The sequence below is a fragment of the Lates calcarifer genome, linkage group LG7_1, assembly GCF_001640805.2.
Source record: "Lates calcarifer isolate ASB-BC8 linkage group LG7_1, TLL_Latcal_v3, whole genome shotgun sequence".
Lineage (NCBI taxonomy): Eukaryota > Metazoa > Chordata > Actinopteri > Centropomidae > Lates > Lates calcarifer.
This window is the reverse complement of record NC_066839.1, coordinates 17,106,084-17,122,123: the sequence shown is the minus strand read 5'-3', so window position 1 is coordinate 17,122,123 and position 16,040 is coordinate 17,106,084. Positions and strand designations below refer to the sequence as shown.

The 16,040-nt window shown below is 41.9% G+C and overlaps 3 protein-coding genes across 9 annotated transcripts in view; 2 read left to right on the top strand and 1 right to left on the bottom strand.

The window, feature by feature from the left end:
- The window catches only part of ccdc85cb (coiled-coil domain containing 85C, b), a 45,430-nt gene extending 43,002 nt beyond the window's left edge, over positions 1-2,428 (top strand). For all 4 annotated transcript variants that reach the window (XM_018697907.2, XM_018697906.2, XM_018697905.2 and 1 more), the window contains one exon: positions 159-2,428. In XM_018697907.2, the coding sequence (XP_018553423.1) occupies positions 159-248 (90 nt within the window). In that variant the 3' untranslated portion in view covers positions 249-2,428. The remainder of the gene's footprint in view (positions 1-158) is intronic.
- Positions 2,427-9,144, bottom strand: ccnk (cyclin K). 2 transcript variants are annotated; one of them, XM_018697899.2, is made up of 11 exons: positions 8,985-9,144; positions 7,725-7,963; positions 7,341-7,422; positions 7,115-7,246; positions 6,616-6,721; positions 6,458-6,515; positions 5,780-5,949; positions 5,465-5,676; positions 5,214-5,244; positions 4,981-5,052; positions 2,427-4,492 (listed from the first exon to the last, which is right to left on the bottom strand). In XM_018697899.2, exons 1-11 carry the CDS (start codon positions 8,991-8,993, stop codon positions 3,945-3,947), a joined length of 1,659 nt encoding a protein of 552 aa, XP_018553415.1. In that variant the 5' UTR covers positions 8,994-9,144; the 3' UTR covers positions 2,427-3,944. The 2 variants fall into 2 exon arrangements, with proteins under 2 accessions (XP_018553415.1, XP_018553416.1); XM_018697900.2 differs by having other exon boundaries at positions 7,725-7,960.
- A 3,790-nt stretch (positions 9,145-12,934) lies between these two features.
- Positions 12,935-16,040, top strand: part of bcl11bb (BCL11 transcription factor B b) — a 31,172-nt gene continuing 28,066 nt past the window's right edge. For 2 of the 3 annotated variants that reach the window (XM_018697910.2, XM_018697908.2), the window contains exon 1: positions 12,935-13,936. In XM_018697910.2, coding sequence (XP_018553426.1) covers positions 13,873-13,936 — 64 coding nt within the window. In that variant the 5' untranslated portion in view covers positions 12,935-13,872. The remainder of the gene's footprint in view (positions 13,937-16,040) is intronic. The other variant, XM_018697909.2, reaches the window with a different exon arrangement.

The following is a 16,040-nucleotide window of genomic DNA, read 5'->3' as shown; positions in this document are numbered from 1 at the left end:
GCTCAAAGTCAAACTGTGCGCATTTGAAGTTTTCACTCTTGAAGAAGAAAGTCTCTCTTTAATGCCTAGCCTGACTCTTTCAGTCTCTGCCTCTATGTCTGCCTGTCTCTTTCTGCATGTCTTCCCTTCTCAACTTCTCTCTCCGCTTCTGTTTGCAGGTGGTGTGGAGAAAGCTGGGTGATGCAGCAGGATCAAAGCTGTCCATCAGACAGCACCTCTCTGGGAACCAGTTCAAAGGGCCGCTGTAGCAAGGCAACCAGCGAGAGACGGAGCGAACGAGAGAGAGAGAGAGATCAGGATCTACAGTACCTGCACTCACCTGAAAACACCTCTTACTACCTGCGCCTACACGACCCATCATGCCATGCTCCCCACTGCCTACAGCACCCAGCATTCCTTCAACAAACACTCTCTTAAGACTGGCTAAAATAGCCACAGAATGGACCTGTTAGTCTGTTAATCACATGTACAACTTTACATGTACAATATGTTTTAATCTCTCAGAGCTTATGTTGACAACTGGCAGCTAGTTTCACTGATTCACCACTTTTCTTCGTTGGTTTGGAGGCTTCCTGCTACACAATGATCTCTCTCCACTACACCACTACAAACACTTACCACTTATAGTCCTACATAGCATAGCTATGCTACATTAAGCTAGCGATATGACATGGTTTCAAGCACAGGACCAATAAGGCCGCAGGGGCAGAAATCTCTCCACATGTTGCTGGGATGTGGAGGCAACATTGTGGCGGTATCTTCAGATAAGCTTTGATAGTACCTTCTATAGAGACCCTAGCTCCTGTCACATGTATCGCCCCTCCCCCTAGTGGTCAACAAGTATAACTAGCATTAGCATTCTAAAGTGTTAACTAAGTGAAACCCACTGTGACCTAGCGCCTTTTGCTCATAAGACAAGTCTATGGATAATGAAGTCTAGAGATCACTGTTAACTTGTGTATATTATGTATAAAACCATGGCACTACTTCATTGTTATTGTTGATTTTACTTTTATCTATTTTGTATTCTAGCGTGGCCATGTGATCAATAATTTAGTTTGAAAAGCACACACACAACCGGACCTTTAAACAGGGTTTGCTTTTGGTAATAGACTTTAATCTTTTATTCTTTTCCAGATGAATTGCTATTATTCCTTCTCTCTGTAACCTCTGAAAATGTATCAAGGCCATTTTGAATCAAATCATCTCAATGAGTTAAAGGATAAATAATTTTCTTTGTGAAATTAACTAAAATTGTATGCTGTGTGCATGCTTGACAATCATTTTCTCAGGTTGGGAGGGCTACAGCTTTACCTTTGCCCATCTGTGACTGCGAGAGCATGTTGGCGTGAGTGTGTGTGTCTGTGTGTGTGTGTGGGTGTGTGGAAGGAGACTGAATGGTTCTCTTGCAGCTGTAGCATCTGCCTGTGAATCCTCTCTCTGCTTTTTAAACCCTGGTTACAACACGGTTGAAAAATGCTGAAGACATTTGCTGAATCCATACCTAAAGCATCGTCCCATTAATGATAATAAAATTTTAAATGCCAAACGCTAAAACCCTAAATTCAGTTTGGATGGCTTTTTTTTTTTTTTTGGGTTGCTCTGAATTCCTTGATTATCATTTTATATCTCAGTAGATGAAAAGGTCACTTTTCTTAAACTCAGACCTTTTCTGTAGTCATGGATTCAGCAGGTGTGTTTATGCAGCGCATGTTTCTTAAAGTTGAATCTTTTTTCTTAGAATATAAGAGATAAGTCTTCCCTTAGATGTCTTCTGAAAACACTAACATTTAAAATGAGTATTTCTTGATGTCAGAACAAACAAACACTGTTTGTCAAAGTATTTATTGCCAGGTGTCAGATAGAGATGGGAGTGCTCTCAGTGACTGATCAGTCATGTTTCGAATTGATCAGAAGTTATCTGAGAGATTAGTGTAATGACTGACAGCTCAGGCTCTCCCATCTCTAGTGTTATTTGTTCCAAATTAGAACATTTGAGGCTGCCCGCCATGCACCTCTGATCTCTCAAATAATGGGTCAAAAAATAAATCAAAGTATGGTTTTTAAAAGTGTCCTTTTTTCTAGGAACTGATTTGAAGCCATGATACAATTTTGAATACTTTATATATGGCATTTGATTTGAGATGTGCCACATTTTTTTCTGCATGGTGTTTTGATTTGGAACCCAACTGTCTTTTTTTTTAAAACATCTATAGTGTTTCTTTTTTTCTGCCTATATGCTAAAACCACAGTACAGAATCCTAGAATCTACAGCGTAAATGTCAATTCCTGCAGTAGCTAGCATGGCTGTAACTTTTTTTCATGAATTTCACTGATAAGATGAATATTTGGCAGGTGAAAAAGAAACTTAAAATAGGCCACTTTTAGAAAAATTTGGGAAAGAAATAAACAAAGTTGGTTAATGATACTGTGAAGTGCTGTCTTTATTTGATGAAGCAGACATTTTAGCAGGCATGTTGTTTTCCTTAGTGGATGAGTTAGGCTGCCCTCTGTTGGTACAAAACTGGTACAGACACATGGGGACCTCAACTAATTAACCTCACAAAAAGTACTAGGTTTGGTTATTTATTTAAAAAAAAACCCATCCATTTGTGTAAAGGGAAAAAGCAAACAGACAAATAGGATTACAAATTAAATTTAGCTGTAATGTAACCAGTCATTTCTAACACATTAACACAACTTGCAAATGAGTGTGTGAAAACAAGTTAGCAAGTGGGCAGAGAAGTCTGAGTAGTTTAAGTAATGACAAATAGTTTAAACAGCTAAAAATGACGGGTAACAAATAGTTTGTTAAAATTAATGGATAAATGGTTGAAATAGTTAAAGGTAACTGACAGTTGATGGTTGTACAGTAGTAGTAATAATAGTGTGCACTAAAGTCCAGTTTATAATCTTTTTTAAGTAAATGTATGAGTGGCGCTGAGGAAACCTATCTGACAGAGCTGTAGGGCTTTGTCAGACAAAAAAGGTTGGGAAACCCTGCTGTACATGGTGAATCTAGTTGCGACATACTGACCAACACATTTTCACCTTATATACACTGAAAATATACTACTCAGTTTAAAGTAGGAAAAGCAAGTTTTTATTGTCCTAAGTGCCACTCAGACACAAAACCAAAGCTGCGTGCAGGATACAGAAAAAAGAGGCACATATGGATAGGAAACCCCCCCCCCCCAAAAAAAAAACCTGTCTAAATGAAAAGATCAGATATGTACAAATATACCTTAGACTTTCCAGTGTTAGACGTGGTTGATTTGATAACAGGATTTCTGTTCTGAAATACACAGCATGTTTCTTTCTAAGTCTTTCAGTGACAGTCCTTTTTATATACTGACTACTGCATGTTAAACCATCTCAAGATTTTATTAAGCTCTGTTTCTCAGCTAAACAGTGGGAATGTGGAGAAAAGAAGGATAACACTGGGGTGACTGAAAATTCAGGAAAACCAAAACACGAGCTCATCCCCCTACAATTAGTGGAAAAGAATGTCTGGCAACACTAAAAAAAAAGAAAAGAATCAGGGTGCTACTATTTCCCAGTATGTTCCCAAAACAAACACAATGACTGGACAGTGTTTGTTACAAGATCCTGGATCTGGGTACACTAAGTTCCATCCTGTGCAGGTTTTTGTCACTTGTTTCAAAAATATTTCAGGATTCCTGCAGCAAACTTTGAGCACCACCTCTAGCTCTCATAACAATACTGTCCAGACCTCACTTTTCCTTTCAAGTCTATTTGCTGATAAGCCTTTATTCACAGCCCCAGCAGGTGTTTATCAGAAGTTGTACTGGAGGTGAAAAGGCTCCTTTTCCTTTGTTTGTACCAGAATAACACAAGTTCCTGGTTGTTCTCCCTCTTCAGAGAGCTTTCCTTCACCAGTTGTTGCTCTGCGCTGCCTCAGTTCATAGACTGCTATCAAATTCTCATCTCATCCATCCCCCACGGTTCAGGGGCATGCCAGGCGGAGGGGGAAGGGGGACCTGTGACTGTCCTGGGGGCACAGGGGGAGGGGGAGGGTACCCAGCAGGTGGAAGGCCAATTCCTGGAGGGGGTACATGGCCTGGTGGCATGCGTGGAGGCGGTGGTGGAGGGTAGCTGTTGTAACCTGGAGGAGGATAGGTTGGGGGCAAGCTAGGTGGTGGGTAGGTGGAAGGTGGAGGCGGAGGGCCTGGAGGGGGCGCTGCAGGCGGTGGATAGTGGGGGTGGTATGGCGGCATTGGGGGTGCGTAGCTGGGCGGCATAGGGGCGTAGGAGGGACCCTCTGTCTTCATCATCGACTGCAGGTTCTGATAGCCCTCCCCGGACATGTAGGAGCTGGTGGTGGACATGATGTAGTTGGAGGGCGGGGGTGGAGGAGGACGGTGGGGCAGGGGAGGAGGCTGGTGTGGCGGTGGGGCATGCGGGGGAGGAGGAGCAGTCTCGCTTCCTGGTTCGGCTTCTGTGGGAGGTGCTGGAGCTGGAGCTTTTCGGTCTGGTGAGCGACAGGAAACAGCAAAGAGAAAACAACTCGTTATAAAATCTGCCATCATCTTGCCCGTAAATAACGCAGGGCTACTCGTTCCCACATGATCTCAAATAACCTCTCCATTCCCAGACAGTGAGCACACAGCCAGACCACGACTGCCAGGTTTCAGCCACATAGGAGGTCTCATTATCAGGCTCAAGCACTAATCAGATTGGTCTGGGAGAGGTTAGAAGTACGTGTGTGTTAGGAAACATACTGTCCAGACGAGTTGCTGGTTATGTAAGCAGACTGAGAGGACTAAAGACTTTGGGTTGCTTTCTAAGCTTGAGTCCCAGGCAGGGGGTCCTGGCTGTTCATTATGGGCCTATTTGGTGACACATGCAAACACATGGCGGGGTGCCGAGAGGATGCCAGCACATACCTATGATTTACCTCTGTATCATTGTAACTTCCCCGCAAATTAGACAAGAGGACAACAGATGATAAACAGTTACCTGAGGGAGGCTGTGATGTAGGCAGAGGAGGCATTGGGCTCTCCAGTCGAGGAATCTTTGACCCAACTTGCTCTGTAAAGTAACAGACCAGTAAATAAGATGCAAAAATGACACAAATTAGCAAACATTTCTTGAAGGTTTTTCAGTGGGTGGACAGACATTTATAAGATTTCAACTATTTAAAATCCAAATGAGCAGATTTTTTCCTGCATGAACTTTAACAAGAATTTTACCTGGAGCCTTTGGTTCATCTTTGGGGGATGCCTGAAACAAAGAAAAATGCATTCAAATGCTCAGTGGCACTTTGAGGTAAGCTCATGTTGAGTGTTGAAATAAATCAAAATAAAAAAAGTTAAACACATTCACAAACTGTAGGATCTAATGAACGTTTTACATGAACAAATAAAGAAATTTAAAAAATGTTTTTTTGGGGGGGGGACTTTCAATTGGCCATGATTTTAAGCCATCAATGTCACAGACTCACATGTGAGCGTTTGAGCTGGCGTGCAGGGCTACCACCCTGAGGGGAAGTCTTCTTTGGCGGTGGGGGAGGAGGGTTCGAGACCGGGGGCTGTCCCTGTGGTGGAGCCGGAGGAGCAGGGGCAGGAGGTGCAGCTGCCCGCTCCTTCTCCTGCATCTGCTGAGGGATGGGCTTGTTGCCCTGGGAGTACAGATCCAAGATCTGGTGGCAAATGTCTGGAAGACACAGAGATGTTTTTGTTGAGACAAGTCTGAAAGGAGATTAAACAAATATCGCAGGAGAGGCGCGAAGTGTTGCGAGTGTTGTTATGATGAGCACCTTCAAGCAGCTCAACTGGGACATCTTGGACAAACTGCTCCCACCAGCGACGTGACGACTGCTTGGCAGTCCACTCCTGGATGTCAAACTTGCAGAGGCGGCCAGCCAGGTACATGACTGCTACTGCGATAATCTCTGGCTCCCACTGCAGAGACAGCATGGTGCACAGGCTGGAAGGGACACAGGGAAAATGGTCCCAGTCAGAAATGAGTTTTGCCTACAAAATTATTTCGATTTGGAACCTTAAAGGACACTACTGAACATTCCAATTTGTATGTCTAGCTGTATACTCTTGAAATTATTTTGCTTTTATTTGTCAACACCCAGCAGAGGGGCTGACAGGAAATGTGGGGGAGAGAGACAAAAGGCGTTGACAGGCAACAAAGCTCCCTGGCCAGATTCAAATAGGGGCCACTGCGGTTATGTGGTGTGCGTCTCAAACCACTCTGTAGTATGACGCCCCCAAACATTACAGTCTCTTTAGAAATGCATATTTCCCAGACTGTAAAGCCTGTGTTAGTGATTTATCTCATCAGCAAAGCACAGTATTTACCAGCTGACAGGTTAGGTGATAGAATTTTAAACATCAAGTGAATCAAATGCCTGACACCACAGAGGAAGTCATCTATGACACAAAGAATGTGACTGAGAGACAGACTTTACACGCCAGCTGCTCACCTGTCGTTAACAAATGTCCATGCCATTTGCAGCACTTTACACACTTTGTTCTTCTCCCCTGCAACAAAAAGAAAAACAAAACATGTGCTTTACTGGTTCCTGGCACAATAATGTATGAGACTCTGTGTGGATCTGATGCCACACTTATCCTGTGTCACCTTTGAGCTGCTTGACGTAACGCAGCAAGAACATGTAGGGGTGCTCCACCTGCAGGTCAAATTTGATAGTCTGGAGCAAAATTCTCTCCAACACCATCACCTCTTCCTGTTAAAGAAAATACAGATTTATAAATTACTGCTGTTGGCAGGACATCTACAGTACATGCTACGTTAAAGTTTATAACTGGGGACAGAATCCTACAATATAAGATTACTGTACGGTTGCTTGTTACAGCAGATTAAGAGCAATTAGGCTGCAGCATGTTTGTTTTTCTTTTCCTTTCCAGAGCTACATGATATTATGGCAGGGCTCTATAATGCTGGACTTAAAACAGATTTTAGGTTTACACTATTATCTTCTTTTCTGAACTCAGTGACCACAACAAATTCCCTGACTGAGACTGCACGGCACAGAATACTGTCTCTTTGCACTTAAAATGCACAGTGTCAACAGGGACAATGTATCAAGACAACAGAGTAAAAATAAAAGAGACTGCACCTTGGGGTCATCTCCAAACTGGGCAAACTGCACATCATTCAGTAAGCTGCGAGCTGTTTTGATGATGTCTTTACACTTCTTTGGGGTTTCCTCCACTTTCCCTGCCAGGAAAAGACAGCAAGCACCCGTCACCTGTTGAGGAACAAATTGCAATATTAAGCCTTCACATCTCATCCATGTCCAGGAATGACAAAAAAAATGTAAGTTAACCATTAATTAAACCTACATATCTGGGAAACTGCTTGAAAGAGTGAAACATGTAGAAGCGATGGAAATATATGATGCCAGTTGCCAGAGTGTCATAATGTCTGATGACAGTCAAGGACATCACGGGAAACCATTTACAGTTATTTGCATATTTTTCAAACAGCAGCAGCTATGTAAAATAAATCCTAACAACAAAGTTTTTCATGGACTGGACTACTATGATTATTACAATACTCAACATTGCTTCCTGTAAACAGTTCATATGAATGTCTTTAGAAGACAACATTATTAATGCCTGTGAAAAAGAACAATAAAAGATACAGATACGCTATTTGTTGAACTGATATGTCTAACTGTTTTCACAGTATTCAGTTCAATCAATCACTCAGTCAATCAAGGATACAGGCCAAGTCTTGTGCCCACGTCAAATATGAAGCGGGCTCCTTCTCGCCGATACCGAGCCTCTGTGCCAGGGTCCAGGCCCTCAGATTGAGACGGGGTGTGGGCCAAATCTTTCTTGTCCCAGTACCAGCATGGCTTGATGTGGTCCAGAATTGCTTGGCCAGTCATTGATAAGTTATCCTTGGATTCCTTCATTGGTTGAGGAGAGGCAACGGTGGAGGGACCCGCTGCACTGGACTGCTAAGAAGATAGAAAGACTATGGTTATGGCCATTGTTATTCACAAGCATTAAACATTCAGGAGTAGGACTTCCTCGACGCGATAATAGTGTTGATTAATATGGAAAACTGTTTGAACAACACTGATGTTCATCCAAAGAGTGACAGGAGTGTCATGTTTACTGAAATTTAGAGGGATATACGTTCAAATTTTGACACACTATGACAACCATACAACTTGAGTTGCAAAACTGCTACCTTTGGTTTAGGGTACTTCTACATATGAAGTTAAGCTCTCTGAGGCCATTTTCATACACAGTCACCATTAATGCAGAATGTAGCTAACCCACAACCAATGTCTTCTAGTCCACGGTGCGTCAAATATGGAAAAAGAAGGCATCATAATATATACGTACGCATTTTACTCACATCCAGTTGCAATAGAAGCTACTAAGCTGACTCTTAACAGTTTGTACAACCAACACACAGGAGAACAGCACAGAGAGAACTGATTCTGACGGAGACGTAATGTTTGGCACAGCACCACCTCTTCCATTTATCGTAGACTGAGTCTACAGTTAAGCCTGTAATTATGGATCTAGCAAAACATTAATTGTATGACATAACAGACAGATGAATGTGGATGCCGATGGTAACAGAGGCGGTTTCCTTCAGTTAGCATAAATTGTTAGCTTTGCGCTAACATACACTAATGTTAGCTGTGCTAACGAAAACTTAAAGTTAGCCTACTGGGACTAAAATAACCAACCGTGCGTGGGCTTGTGCGAATATGTCGTAACCAGGAGGTACGTGGGTAATGTCGCTTAAACACAGCAGCAGGCCAAAATTACGGAAACTTTCGAAATAAAGCCAGTTAAAGTTGTCCACTTTCGGCAGGTGTGTGTGTTAGCCGGCCGCTGTGGCTAGCTAACCTCGGCTAGCAAACTTGCTCCACTCGCTGAGGCTCGGAGCACGGTAACGTGTAGTAGTTAGAATTCACCCCAATCATCGCCCGCCTGTTTGTAATGAAACATGACTCTTACCTTTAACATGTAGCCGTCGGAGTTAATCACCCAAAAACAGACAGCTGTATGAATAATCCGCAGTTATTCACAGTATGTTGGCTAATAAGTGATCAACAACAGTCCCCATTGTAACAAGGGCACCGCCATTAAGGGGTACGTCAGAGTCTGCTGGGTGACGTCATTACGCAGGATATCGGGTACACGTGTGCTGTGGTTAGATTGTCGTTTTACCTTTCGTCAGCTGTATCAATTTGTTCTAAGCATTAATCATTACTACTGCTGCTCGGAAACGTCAAAGAGAATAGAAGTGTGATGAACTGATATTTTCCTTTGAGTATGATAAATATATGTTATTTCCAATAATTTCCACTAGAGGGAGACAAATAATTACTCGTGGACCTGAGCAGACGGGACTGGATTTTTGGCACATGCAGCCCATGATTTGACCAGACACTTGAAAGAAGACGCTTCACTTGCAAATTCAGCACAGTGTCTGAAAAAAAAAGCAGCTTCGAAATGCAGATGAAAAGAAAGCAAACACACACAAACATTTAGGCAACACACGTCATATGAATATTTTAAGACAATATTTTGAATGCTTATCTCATATTGGAATTTGTCACACACATACATACACATACATACAGACAAGTAGGTCTGTGCTGATGGAGGTTTGTATTGCACACAGATGGCCTAAGTGTGTAGTTCTGCAAAGACATAAAATCCCCCTGTATCAATATGTTTGTTTTAATCACAACCATAGGATATCAAAACACAAATCAGAGGAAGTGGGGTGAGAGAGGGACGTTTCACAAGCAGCAGCAGCATGCAGTGCTATGAATCAATGTACATGAAGGAAGGTGATTTCCTCTGTCTTCGGTTATAGTGGTTGTAGATGAATAATTTCTGAGTCCGGTAGTGTTGTAGTAGTGTTGAAAAAGCGCTGAAGTAACAGATAAGAACAAGACTGAAGTGATACCATACTTTTGGTTGTTGACTAAAACAAACAAACAAAAAAAAAAAATCTGATGCTTTTATTGACATCATCAAGTCATAATTACTAATATTCTTTAAATGCATGTAGGCTACAGCTACAGCTGAAATGCACAAAATCTACTGTAGTAGCAACTTTTGCAGAACCATGTAAAAAACATGGATTTAATGCTTGAACATTTTATGGTAAACACAAAAAAGTTATATATTTATATAATATTTCCTTTGTCTTTTGAAGTTGATATGACTAAAAACTCTGTGATAATCATCTTCACCTTAGTTTGTTTTTCATGTTACAGTGTAAGGGTAGACTATATGTAACATCTTGTGCCCTCTCTGCTCCCCTCCTAGACTCACTTCAGAGAAAAGCCAGCATTGAATCATTTACTTCGTCCAAATTAAAATTTTGGGATCTGCATGCATTATATATTCACCCGTGCTCGGACAAATCCTCTTAACTGTGGGAGAAATTGTCAGGATGTGTCCTGTAGAAAAGTAAAAGCCTTGTCTAGTTGTATTGCCTGTAGCAAGGGAGCATCTCAATCTGTCACTCATGTCCACACACACACACACACACCAAGCACAGTAAATCAGCTTATGAATAATATATACTTGTACTTTCTTTATTAATATTAAACATTGCATAATGAAGCACCGACTATAAGCAAATCCCAGAGCAATATTCATATTACCAAGAGCTGTCCTAGAGTGGACCTCCTTTCATTGTTTATGTGAGTCCTGTCACATTGTGGTTAAACACATCAAAATGGCTCCTTTGACCAGTTTGTACACTTAACCTGGTTAACACCAAATCTTCTTTTTTCTCTTAAAAATTGTATCATATACAGTTTTCTTTCATGTACATTGGTCTATTTTCAGACATTAATGTTAGTTTGGTATTCTTTAGAGAGTAAACAGCTGGGTGAGACATGAAAAATGGAAGATAAAAGGATATGACGAAGGTTGTGACCCAGAATCAAAGCCGGTTAAAGTTGCATGCACTTTTGCCCACTGATGTGCAAGGCTTAAACTTTGTCCTTGGGCTCATTTTTATGTTTTTAACATGAATTACAAGTGCCTGGAATCTCCTTAAATCTTGGGTCATTTTGGAAAAGAGCGAAAATGTCAACATAATGACTGTCTTGTTACTTGGACAAACCTTTCGTTTCACCACATCCTCATCTCTTGTGTAGGTTGTGCCCTGCGGTGTGTTCAGGTATCTCGCGTTCAGAGATGGCACTTACCATGCAAGATGCGTGTCTCCTTGGAGGCAACACTTTGGACTTAAAACCTTTCCTGTGTCCACAAGCAGGGTATTTGTGGTATGTTGGCCCTGTGCAACCCAGCTTAAACTGCCTTTGCCCGGAGCCAGCAGATACAAGCTATAATGGAGACATTGATGTATTATTGAGAAACCCATGGGTAAGGATCAAGGAGCTGCTCGCAGCCAGAAGGGATGGCAAGAGAGTGTGTGTGAACTCAGGATAATGTTTTCCTTCAGCATTCCAGTGTGTCCACGACTGCTGTTGCTCTCTTGGCCTGATGCGAAGAAGAAGACATTTCATGTAATATCACATGCCGAATTTATGCGCTCCAGTCAAAGCAATATGCTTGACAACATGCTCGGCCTATCTGTGAAAGATAGCTGTTGTGCTGTAGTGTTTCCATGTGGAGTCTGCTGAGGTTATGTCTACTTGAGCCAGAGCTGAGATGACATTTCATTTATATAAATAATTACTGTCCTGAAAGTCCCCTAGGCCTGCCCTGAAGCAATCAAACTTCTAATGCTCTTAAAATTGCCCACCATGTTTTATTAATGGCAGACTATAAAATGTATTGCTATAGCTGCATACTTCTCTGCTGATCCACCAGGAAATAGTGTCAACTTTAAATGGCCATATTAGGCTTTTATTTTTATTCAACAATGTATTTCAACCAAATTACAGTGCAGCACATGTTTGAATTGTATGGTATGGGAAAAAAAATAAAAGAAATTTGAGTATGTTCTTAGCTAAGCTGAAGCCTGTACAAAACACTCATCAGTGCATACACTGATCTAAATGAATACAGTGAATTATGTGTGGAGTGATTGCCCATTAGTGCCATTAATTGCCACTGAGTGAACCTGATCTGCTCTTCAAGGACTCTCTTAGATTCTGAATTGAGGCTTCATTCTAAAAATAAGAATAAAGTATAGCAAGGCTGTGTTAAGGTATCACGCCCCCTAAACAGCTTTGTAATGTCTCCTGACTGTGCCAACAGAGGGTACTGTTGCCTCACAACATGTTTAAATTATCCAAACAACAAAAGATGCAGCATGCTGTTTTTCCCCCCTCTGATCCAGTGTTGGGAAATAGGTGTGCTTTGCATTCATATTAATCATGTAGCAGCGTTCCCTGGTCATTTTTATAGCCTAGAATGGCACAATAACATACAAATATTAATTATGTAAATTAAAGGTGACCTTTGAACCCTAGTGGGTTATTTAGTCTGATCTAAGTGAGTGTGGTCCTGTTCTGCCAGCGATCTTTAAAACAATTTCCTCCTGATATGCTTACAGAATATCAGCTGGCACTGTATAAAAGGAAGGAAGTTGTAATAGTCACTAAACTGATGAAAGGATGTTGGAAAAATGCAAGGCGATAAAGGGAAATGATAAGGCTGTTAGGCATCGTGCTTTTTTTTTCTTTGTTTTTTAAAAAAACAGAATGACCATTAGAGCTGGTAAATTTTCAGGTGGGTGGTAGGTTAACACTGCTTCAAAAGGCAGACATTATGACCATGTCTTTGAGTGCTAATTACTTTTTGTACGGAGCTCCCGGGGAGCCACAGCTGCCCCCGGTGTGTCAGTGTGTTGTTGTCCGCCGCCCTCGCATGTCTGTGCTGTCTGACGCGCAAACGTCACGGACGCACTTGAACTTGAATCCCATCCCACTCCACTCCACTGAAGGCAACCCCAACCACACACACCCACATACACACACACACACACACACACAAAACACAGGCTGCATATAGTCTGCACACACACACACACAAATGCGGGGTCCTCCCAAACAGAGCCTCTTTCACCGTGTGAGTCAACAAGAAGTAGCCTCGACACCGTAGGAAACTGGGAAACATTGGACCTCTGCTTGTTGGACGAGAAGGAGGAGGAGGTGTCTTGTCTGCCCGCCTGCTTTCTCGCGCTCTCTCTCTCTCTCTCTCTCTGTCTCTCTCTCTCTCGCTCTCTCTTTCTCTCTCTCAATCAGCGAGGCTACTGCCACCAGAGCCAAGAGTTGCCGTTCCGCGCACCGATGCCAAAACGCGCAGGAGGAGTCAGTGCCAAAGGGTCATTTTAGCGCACCACCGCTGAAATCGAAGGACTGTAGGGAATCCTAGAATAAACAGCAGCCATCTGACCCTACATGATATAATCATATCATTAGAATTAAGAGAAAGGAGCCAAATAAGAGCCAGTACATATCACCGGTGGAGTGCACCGTACTTCATCTGTCACCACGGTCGCTGCAGAGGTGGGCAGTCCGGGATTTTTTATTTGAAAAAAGGTCAAAAAAAAAAAAAAAAAAAAACCCTACCTGCGCACATATCAGCTCATCGGCCACTATTAGCCAACTGCTTCCTAAAACTGCACTTTGGCTTCCTCAATTCAGGTGTTGCGTCCTCCGAAGACGCTGCCGGACATTTGTGGGCAAACTGGTCTTCCATCCTTGTCGCGCTCCCGTCCGACTCTTCTTCACCTTCCGAAACGCGCATCCAAAAAAAAAAGTTGCGGCTGAAGACTGTGAATAATAGCAGAGGGGATTAGGAGGAGGGAGAGTTGGTCTCCAGCGATCCAGAGAGGACCGACACCACGGTCCAAGCCGACTCCAAGTGCCGTTCACCGGGCGATGCCAGAGTAAATGCCGGGGCAATGTCCCGCCGCAAGCAGGTGAACCCGCAGCACTTATCATTGACGCACAGGGAGACAATACAAGGTGAGATGATTCTTTAAAGTCTTTTCACTTCTTATATAATTTACTCCACTTATTTAAATGATTTATACGTTAGCGTTTTTATTAATGGTAAATTTCAGGACAGAATAAAAGTATTGAATGGGGAGAGGATTCAAATCGTAGCCATGCTTTGTTTTTAGTGTTTGAAAATTCTCCAAAGAAGCTAATTACCCACAATAACTCTGATTTGTGATAATAATAAATGATAAGTGATAAAGTGCAAAACACCGCAACTGATTGTTCGTTTTAACACACTTTTGAACTGAATTTGAGTGATTACACGAGTTAAAATGGTTTCACACTTTAACATTTTACGAACACAATTCACTCATATTCCAAATGCGCCCTTTGCAGCTTCATATGACTTTACTACGAGAGATGATCTAATGACAACTACAGTGAGACTGTCTGGCAAAGTGTGTATGAGTGTGTGTGTGTGTGTGTGTGTGTGAGAGAGAGAGAGAGAGAGAGAGAGAAAGAGAGTGTGTCTTTGTGTGTGATTGAGTGTGCACGCACGTGTGTCGCGCGTGTATGAGTGTGTAATCCAACATTTCATCACAACACAATTTTGCATTTTTTTTTCCCTCAGCGTCTTGCAACATGTGCCACTGTGTGTGTTTATGTCCACTTTGCTTAACATTTCATTGATTTTTAAATGCAGAGTTATTTATTTTGTGACTTTGCACGAGGTGACCTGCATCTTAATTTAAATGTATTTCTATTTTGAATAATAACCCTCTTGCTTTCTCTTTCGCACTCGCTCTTTCTGTCCAACACACACTCTCACTCACTCATACACACACACACAGTCTCAATTTTATTTTTCCTGATACACACAGGCCTATCTGTGCTTAAAGATAACATTGTAACTAATACCAAAAATCAAATTGTGCACGAAAATAAGTTCCGCTTGCAATCACACGTAAAAAGAAAACACCACACACAAGTTAACAAGAGTCTGAACTTTTATAATTAATGCGACATTTTAAAACAGAGGGTCAGAACTCGTTTGATGCTTTCATTGCTACAACCCAAAAATGTGATTAAATTGCACAGATTAAATCTGAGGCATGATTTTTTTTTTTTTGGAACATAATCCAATTTCTAATCAATTATATCAATCTAACCTTCATCTCCCAGCGCTCTGCTTTGCCTAAATCCAATTTCATAGAGGTCTAATCTGGGTAATTCATTGCAGAAGTTCATGATGTAATCTTTGGACCAGTCTGTTTTGTGTTGAAAAGGGGTTAGTGCGCATTCCGTCTACCCCCCCCACCCCACCACCCGACACATTTAGCATTTGGACTAATCATTTATCCCATTCACTTTGTCTCTTCCTCTCTCGTCTCTCTGACTTTCCTCTAGTCGAGTTTTTCAGCTGAAATAATTACGGTAACTTTGAGACGTAAAGAGCAATCTGAGATCTAAATGTTTTCTCTGACTCGTGGTTTTTTTTTTTTTTTTTGTGTTTGTTTTCTAATTGAGAAGTATGGTGCACCCTCAGCAGTTTTTAGGCAGATGACAAATATCGATCCAGCTTGACTATTGATCTGACTGTTTCTTCTCTCTGCTGTCACACTCACTGTCTGTCAGTTAATTAAGATGGAGACCGAGCTGATCACCCCCCCACACACACACACACACACACGCACACACACACACACACACACACACAATAGGCTACATTTTCGCCTGTGCAAAATTTCCCACATCACTTAAGTTTCACCTCAGGCAGTGTGTGTGTGTGTGTGTGTGTGTGTGTGTGTGTGTGTGTGTGTTTTTAACATTTACCTGCATGAAATATGGCGAATAATTGCAACGTTTTGCATGTCTCCATTTGTCTTCAGGGAACTTGTACAAATTTGGACTAACAGTTAAATATTTGCCTCCCTTCCTTCCAGCCATGGGTCACCTTGTTTGACATCTTTTGCATAATAGTCACACAAAACCGTAACAGCACCTGCTGTACAGTCAGCATGTTCTTAAAACTGAACCTGTGCTGCTGAATGTAGACATTTACATAATTAGAATGATAATTAGTTGTCACAGATTAGCTTTAAATTTCTCAATTTCCTCCTTTGAGCTG